The 9,085-nt window shown below is 42.1% G+C and overlaps 1 protein-coding gene across 1 annotated transcript in view; it reads left to right on the forward strand.

Moving 5' to 3' along the window:
• fbxw4 (F-box and WD repeat domain containing 4) overlaps positions 1–1,576 on the forward strand; it is a 72,946-nt gene extending 71,370 nt beyond the window's left edge. The window contains exons 8-9 of the mRNA XM_028603655.1: positions 1,088–1,230; positions 1,395–1,576. Coding sequence (XP_028459456.1) covers positions 1,088–1,230; positions 1,395–1,529 — 278 coding nt within the window. The 3' untranslated portion in view covers positions 1,530–1,576. The remainder of the gene's footprint in view (positions 1–1,087; positions 1,231–1,394) is intronic.
• The last annotated feature ends 7,509 nt before the right edge of the window (positions 1,577–9,085 follow it).

Consider the following 9,085-nt stretch of genomic DNA (forward strand, 5'->3'; position numbering starts at 1 on the left):
TTTTTTTTTTTTTTTTTTACGTTTATCCGAGGTGTAGTCGGAAGAGATGTGTTTTTAGCCTTCAGCGGAAGATGTGTAGGCTTTCGGCCATCCCGTCAATAGGGAGCTCATTCCACCATTTGGGAGCTAGGACAGCAAACCGTCAGGATTTCGTTGCGTGATTAGTTCTCCCTCGCTGTGAGGGGGCAGCAAGCAGGTTGGCTGATGCAGAGCAGAGTGAGCGGGTTGGGGTATAAGGTTTGACCATGTCCTGGATGTAAGCTGGGGCTGATCCGTTCGCGGCCCTGTATGTAGGTACTAGTGTCTTGAAGCGGATGCGGGCAGCCACTGGTAACCAGTGAAGAGAGCGGAGGAGCGGTGTAGTGGGAGAGAACTTGGGGAGGTTGAAGAGGAGTCGAGCTGTATGAGTCGGCACATGCAGGCAGGCCAATCAGAATGAAGGTTTGAGATCATGGCTTTACTTTTCAGACCCGGAAGCTTCGTCCATTATTTTTTACAATCTATGCTCCAACCCTGACAACCTCCAATCCGCCCAATCCCGCATTATATATATTTATATGTGTACATAGTAGCCAAAATGTTCTGTTATGTTGAATGAATGGATGAATCACAACCTTCCTAGTTTTATTCCAGCTGGGTACCATAGTTGCATGTCATCCCTTTCCCTCTCTCTCTTCCTGTCTGTATCTTCTGTTACTGTAAATAAAATAGGCAAAAAGACAAAAATTGTATTTTAGGTTATATAAGTGCTACAATTCTTTCGCTATTTATCTGATGTGGATGCAAACAACTTCAAAATGAAGCTCACATTCAACACTTTAACATCAAAGTGCTTCATTTGAAATCCAACATGCTGGAATTTTAATAACTATTGTCTGTACTGTACACAAATTACAAAGTATAGAAATATATTCCTATGCTTCTGAAAAGACCTGATACATGTACACGACAGACAACACACACCTTCAGTCTGCGAAAAAGCCTCAATGAACCATCTCTCCGGTACGTCTTTAAGAACTACAGTTGCCTTTTTGACATGTGGCGCTTTATCTCAACACGTGTGTGAAGTCTCCCATCCTTCCCAACAGGAAGTGTGTGATGGCGTGGGAGGAGCCTCATGACAGCGCTCTGTACTGCATCCAGACGGACGGAAACCACATGATAGCAAGCGGCTCCTCGTACTACGGTGTGGTACGACTCTGGGACAAACGGCAGACTGAATGCCTGCAGGTGTGTACATTATAGCCTGAGCAGGAAATAAAACAGTGTGAATGAAGTATAGTACCTGACATGCTTTAAAGGCCGGTTTAAAACACCATGTCATGGGGTGACTGTCAGATGTTAATAAAGTTAATGCTATTGTAATGGGATGTCATGTTTTAATTTTTGCGCAGTTCTTCCAGTTGAGCTCACACCCAGTGAGCAGCCCGGTGTACTGCCTGAGGTTCAACAGCTCTCACCTGTACGCCGCCCTCGCCACCTCGCTGCACTCACTGGACTTCAGACAGAACCACGTCTGCATCAGATGACACACACACACACACACTTTCAAATAAATCTAAATAAAGTTGTCTATTTTCACACAAAATTTTTTTTTGAAAGGAATTGTTATTCTGATCCAGCAACTGATTGACCATGACTTAAGCTTTGTCAATGTATATAATATATGTCACAGTAATATAATAGTCCATAAAGTCGGGGGTTCATAAGAGAGAAGAATGGGCAAAGCAGCAGAGGCCGAGACATCCAAAATCACTCAATCCAATTTTTCCCATAATGCAGTTGAATAGCTGAATAAGTCTTTCAAACCCTAATGGCATCACTATGACATCTTGAGGGTTATTTAATCAGACTTTAGAAAGTGGCCCTTTAAAACACTTTTATGATAGTATGGTAAGCACAGTAGTTTTTATACACAATTGAAGATGAAGTTTTTTAGTTGTCATTTCCGCATACAGTTTCCCACAGCACATAGTGGTGCTAACATAAATATACATAAATATGCAAAATGCAACATGGACACAAAAATAGGCAAATTAGTAAAACAGTTAGTAAAACAGTTAGATTATCTCCCAATGTAGCAGCACAATGAGCAGTGTAACAGTTATTGTGAATAACTCCGCAGCAATGGTCACGGCCGACCATTTTGAGCAGGAAAAAAAAAAGGCGGTAGATGGAGAAGAGGAGAAAAATGGCAAATAAACAAATAATTCTGTCAGCTGAAGTGCCAAACAGAGACATTCTTGCTCATCCCTTGAGTATGTCCAAGACATAGGATAATTGTTTAAAGTGCTCATATTATTAAAAGCCCAAAGTCCCCCCCCCAAAGGGACTTACCATCTCCAACAGAAAACACTGTTCACCAACTGCTCCAAACAGCTCTATTGTAGTCCAGCCTTTACTTCAGAGACAAACGTGGTCACTTTGTAACACATGTTATAATGCTCGCCTAGCTGCCGGAGGGGAGAGGGCCCCCTGTCCTCACTAAGCGTTGCAGGATCTTGCATTCTTTATGCTTTGCTGTTTTCATACCACGTAGTGATGCAGCTGGTCAGGACGCCCTCTACAGTGCCAACCATCTCTCTTGTGTTTTCTACGTTGAGAGATTGGTTGTTGTCGTTGCACTAGCTAACCCGTTGCTCTACTTCTTCTCTGTATGATGGTTCATCATTAGTGCTGAGAAGCCCAGCTCTGTCGTGGCATTAGGGGTGCTTGATCTATCGACTCCATATTGTTATCGCAATATCATGTTGCGCAATATTATATTGAAAGTGTGCGATATTTAGTTTATTTTGTGGAGCGCTGCGTCCCGTCCGTTGGCTGTGTGGCTTAGCTGTGTTTGATTTAGAGCTTGAAACGCTATAATGGTCATGTTTCATCGGCCAGTTACCGTGCCACATGCACACGTTAGTGCACGTCAGGGCACGGGGCCACTACGTGACAAACCCTATGGAGCGTACCACGTGACGTGTGTGCATATTTCAACAGAGTGACAGTGTGAGTGAAGAAATAGATAGAGACAACAAAACGGAACAAATCAGAGAAGTGAAAGAAAAGAAAGGACCTAAAGAGAGAGCGAAGGGAGTCGGGAGCAAAAGAAAGAACACAAAAGTAAGAAAATGAGTGTTGCTCAGGGAAAAGACGAAATAACAGAGACTGAAGAGGAAACTTTAGTGGCCAAAAGTAACGCCTCCTCGGTAGGGACCAACCTCCCTACGCAAATTTTTGCCTTTTCATTCTACTCGCTACTGCGTCAATTCACACGCAATCGCAAGGTAATGTAAGTCAATGGAGGCCAAACGGCGTTGACGAACACGCTAAAAAGCGAGTATGCGTCTTGATAACACGCCAAAATGGCATATGAATTGGCGTGTCATACATATGCCACTTCATGAGATCAGTCTGGGCTTTAAGCCAACAGATATTTCACAGGCTAATGCACTATGCAAAACGTGTCGAATGGTGGGTAACCATGCAAGAGGCAATACAACAAACATATTTTTTTATATCAAAATTAATATCTGTATCGCAGTATTCATAATCGATATCGCAATCTCACATTTTGACAATATTGTGCAACCCTACGTGGCATCTGCGAACTTGATGATGTGATTCGATTAGGACTTGGCCGAACAGTCGTGGGTGAGCGGTGTAAACAGCAGTGACGGTGTTGCATGATGTTCTGCTGCAGATGGGTAATGTCAGCCTTTCTTTTCGGTGTCAGGAAGTCCAGAACCCAATTACAGAGGAGGTGTCGAGGCCCAGCAGGGAAGGTTTCCCTCCCAGCTTCTGGGGGACGATGGCGGGAAATGCTGAGCTGAAGTCAATGAACGGCATTGCACAGATCCTACTGGTTCCATTTCACGTGATCACCACTGTGAGGTGATACCGCAGTGGTGCCGCTGCAGTGCGCACCAACAACCACCAGGTGGAACATGTGAGCAGTCCAGATGCAGTTTTCCTTTAGGTAGACTGGGGAATAGAGAAACGCAATGAAGGTCGATTTCTGTGTTTATTTTATTCACCACACCGTGACACCAGGATCTCTGAGTGATGATGTCCGTTTATTCTGGTGAAAAACATGAATCCAACAGGACATCCTTATTAATGAAAACAGCCCGCTCCAGCTTCTCTCCCAAACGAGATTACCAAAAAAAATTAACATTAACAATTGACAAAAACAATATAAAGCAATATAATATATTGCTAAAACATACCTGGTGAAAAAACATGAATCAAACAGGACATCCTTTTTAATGAAAACGGCCCACTCCAACTTCTACACAAATAACACATATACAAAACGGAAGTTAGCTTTGTCTGCCGCAAATTTAAAGGTGCAGTAGGTAAGCCTTATAAAACTAACTTTCTGTCATATTTGCGGAAACTGACCCTATGTTCTAGTAGGTCATTTAAAAAAGAAATCTGGCTCCTCAGGCACCACCTACAGCCTGGAGTGTGATTTGCAAAAATCCACAGCTCCCTGTTCAGATGCACCAATCAGGACTGCGTGTCAATCACTGCTCATGCGCACACATTGATTCTCCCTTGTGGGGGGAAGAGCTTAGGAGACCATTTGGGCTTTAGCAGAAAGGGGGGGGAGGGACTGAGAAGTTGTCGATGTTCAAATTCTTTGGCTAAGTCCTGGATCTTAACAATCCTACCTACAGCACCTTTAAGATTTGTCCAGAAGGACTTTGGATTGTCTAGGTAGCCTACGTTTTAGTAAATATCAGTCGTGCCTTTTTATGTCTTTCTTTAAGCAGTGGGGTCCTCCTTAGCCTTAACCCATGAAGCCCTTTTTGGTTTAATGTGCAGCGTATGGTGTGGGTTGAAACAATCACTCCAGATTGCTCCAGGTCAGCATTCAGGTCTTTGGATGTTATTTTACATGATGTGTTATTCAACGTCTCCCATCCCATAGTTAACATAAAAAATTTGACATTAAGGAAACATTGTCCATTAACTTTGACTGCGTTTGAGCACCAAGCATCACCGACAAAAACACAGTGTGTGACTTCAGTCTCTCATTAACGGTTCAATTCATCTATTTTCTTGAAAAAGTCAAACACGTTCTTGAGTTAACTATCCATATTCAAGGTGACTGCATATCCACAGACCCTGTATTAGAATTAGACCCTTCTGTGGTCTTACCAAATTTAAAGGTCCAATGTGTGGGAATTGCTCCCATCTAGCGTTGAGATCATATATCACAATCAACTCTCTCGTACCACGCAGTTCAAAGTAGGTATTACAGCTACGGTAGCCTTCACGCTTCAAAAAGCCGGTCTCTACGTGTGGTCCTCCATGTTTCCTTCTTCAAACTTGTCGGGGGCCCGGAAGCTACGATACCCATTAGCAGCACCTGAGAGTTTATCATGTGACAGAGAAAACGCGAAAGGCTGAGCAGTATGTCCTGTATGTCCCTTACCGGCTAACGTATTTCAAGATGGAGCATGAATATGGAGCGTCTACCCCAGTTCATGCAAACGCAAATGTAAAATTTCAAGCCAATAGGAATACTTGGAATTGATGGTTGTGGTACATATTCATAAAAAAGAACAAGTTTGTTAACGGGCAACACAGATTTTGACAATGAACAACTAAACACGTTACACACTGGACCTTTAAACAACACAATTCATTTGTCAGCATTCAGAAACCTCCATTTGCATCATACAAACATCAGTGTAACTCTGTGTAGCATCTGGCATGATGATGACTGTGGCCAGAGAAAAACTACCACCCTGTGAAGATAAACCAAAACACTGAAAGTGAGCTGGACTCATTTGTTGAGAAGCATGCTGGTGCCTGCCAGGAAAGGGCTAATCCGTTAGCTTGAGGCACTGTGAGCACAAATGTTCAACACATAAAAATCATGTGCACACACTGTCTGTCGAGCCAGTGAATAAGTCCCAGTGAGGAAAACACAGCTCAGCCTTTCCTCCCCAACACTTTGGAGTGGCTGCGTGGATCAACCCAGAGCTTTTGAAGGGATTAAGGCACATTAGCCTCTTGACAAACCCATCGCATCACTGTGAAAACACACTGTTTGGGTTTACATACATTTGACCCCTGCACCTGAGATCACACCGGAGGGGATTTGAGTGTTTGACCCCCCCGCCCCCCCAAATCCACTCCATACAATGTGAGGATTCATTTGATGGACAGAGATCATCGAAACTACATCATCCCACATCTGGATTATCATACAGTGCACCTGGTATTTCACACACAGGAACAGGACAGCTGGAGTTCATGATGTGTGTGTGTGTATGTGTGTGTGTATGTGTGTGTGTGTGTGTGTGTGTGTGTGTGTGTGTGTGTGTGTGTGTGTGTGTGTGTGTGTGTGTGGTCAGTTGTGTAAGGAAAGAACATGATAACATGACATCACCCAGTCCTTCCAGAAAAACATGATTATGCGATCGCATAATTCAATGCAAAATCAGCCGAAGTCCACATATTTATGCAAATATGCCGCACTTTCGCCGCGTAAATTGCCGATTTTCGCGCAAAATATGCGGAGCTTGCATGATTTCATAATTCCCCGCATTTTCGTTGCAAAAAAGTCACATATATCTTAACAGAAAGTTGAAAAATGTTGTGTTTACTTCACACAAGAGCAGCCATTTTCCCCTGTTGCCATGGGAACGTTATGAAGTGACGTTATGAAGTGACGTTATGAAGTGACGTTATGAAGTCGTAATTACACGACGTGAACATCATCAAAAAGCAGGGTGTTGGGGGAATCACTTTTTTCTCTCTTTTTCATCCAACTGCAGTTTTTGCAAGTTCGCGCAATTTCATCGCATAAAATTGCATAAATATCCCGCATATTCCATCGCATTTTTTAAGAAGACGTGCCACATAATCAAGAAAAAAAACTCAAGCATTTTTCTGGAAGGACTGATCAGCGATGGTCAGACCAAAAGAAAGCATACATAAAACCCGTAATAAGACTGGCAGCATTCATCAAATATTAGCAAATGCAGAGAATGCTCAGCTAGGAAATGTTCTTTAAGTAATATTTATCCTATAATGGCATAACCAGACATAGTGTTCCTGTTACTCACGGCTCTGTATACTACAGTATTTTCCCCTTTGTTTGTTCTAACCTTAGGTAGTGTGAATCTGCCTTCACTGGCATGCCTGGTGCTATAAGTTCATCAGAACTGAAACAAAAATGCTAATACAACACCCTTGGCAATTAAGTCACTGAAATATTTCTAGTAAAGTTGAGCAATGAGGCAGTTAATCTATTCCTTACACTTAACCAGGATAGGCAGCCATGCATTGCATCAACGCTAGATCTGTATGAGCACTGTGGTAAACAGCGTGCAGCCTTATTCTGAGCAATTTGCATTTCTTTAGATTTGATATGGCAACACCTGACCAAACCTCTGAACAGTAGTCCAGATGAGATAAGAAAAGATAAGATGTTTTAATGACATTTCCCATTACATTTTTAGGTAAAAAAAAATTGAACATCTCCTTTAGGGGTGACCCCAAATAGTCGAAGATTCGATGCATCAATATGCGGAGCCTGATTCGACCACCAATCTCACAGTCGGATCTTCGCGGGTGTTATTATGAAACGAGGATCATACCATTTTGGCAATATGGGGGTGCTCAATGTCTAATTTCACACAGAACTACTGGTTTTGTACGGTTATATTAAGTTATATACAGCCTTTAATTATGATAATGCTGTAAAAAAAAAACGTGAAAAGAAAGAAAGAAAAGTTCAATAAATATTTTTTACGTGTGTGTGTAAATCCAACCACCCCTGTGAAAGATTTAAGTTTCACTTTCCCTGATCCGCGACAGACGAGGAGCATCAGACGAGGAGATTAACGTTACTTAACAATGTCTGGAAAAAGAAAATCTAAAGTGTGGATGCACTTTCAAATGGTAAAAGATGATCCAAAAAAAGTAAAATGCAAGTTGTGCCAACAGCTCATGTTCTACCACTCGTCAACAACAAACATGGCTTTCCACTTAAAACGGGTAAGTTTATTACCAATAAAGACGTTTCAGTTTTTCATATATAATGGCGCTTTTAATTTACAAATAGCAATATCATATGTTGGGACTTAAAATATGTTAGTCTTTTTTTCTAGATCCACCCACAGTATCAGACTGACGACAGCAGTTCATCTAGTAGTAGTAGTAGTAGTAGTAGCAGTAGTAGTAGTAGTACCGGAGCTGCGCCAAAACTAACTCAAAGAAAGCTAGATTTGAGAGCGCCATTGCCCGAGAAAAGGAAGAGAGAAATCCCGGACAAAATTGCAGAGTTTATTTTGCTTCACAATGAGGCCGGTGAATGTTGTGGACGGTGAAGGTTATAAAGAATTAATGCGCGCACTTGAGCCAGGATACACAGTTCCCAAAAGAGAGACGGTTATGCATGCGGCGGATGCGAAATACGCGTCAATACGCACCTGCGGTTTACATGTTACCCTCCTGCTGACTAGTGTCGTGCCCCTCCCAACCCATTCACACACACACACACACACAGATGATTTGACTATAGAAAGATTCGTCAATTCTGATTTGAATGTGTAAATCCTTAGTCGGGGACACCCCTAATCTCCTTATAACTGAGAGACCTCCGCCCATTTTATTCACCACCTCATCAATATGTTGAGACCAGGATAATTTACTGTCTACTATAACGCCAAGAAGCTTGGTCCTTGGTACCTGTTCAACTGCCATACCTCCAACATACAAATTCAATGTCGGTTCATTAAACAACAGGTTTTTTTGTTCCAAATACAATGCTTTTAGTTTTAGATACATTAAGAACCTGTTGGTTTTTTTGTTACCCATTCCAATGCTGACAGCAATTCCTCATTCAAGACACAAGGCTCTCAGCTGTAGATGCCGCCATTGTATAGATAGATAGATGATAGATAGATTTTTATTGATCCCCAAAAAAAAATGGGAAATAACGGTGTTGCAGTAGCAAAGCAATTTTTGCATTTTTTTTTAAGTTAAAGGTAGTTCTTTTGTAAATATGGAATATAGCAATGGCCCCAGACAGCTTCCTTGTGGAATTCCACAGCTTTATGATTTTACCTCAGAG

The sequence above is a fragment of the Perca flavescens genome, chromosome 17 (genome assembly GCF_004354835.1).
Source record: "Perca flavescens isolate YP-PL-M2 chromosome 17, PFLA_1.0, whole genome shotgun sequence".
Lineage (NCBI taxonomy): Eukaryota > Metazoa > Chordata > Actinopteri > Perciformes > Percidae > Perca > Perca flavescens.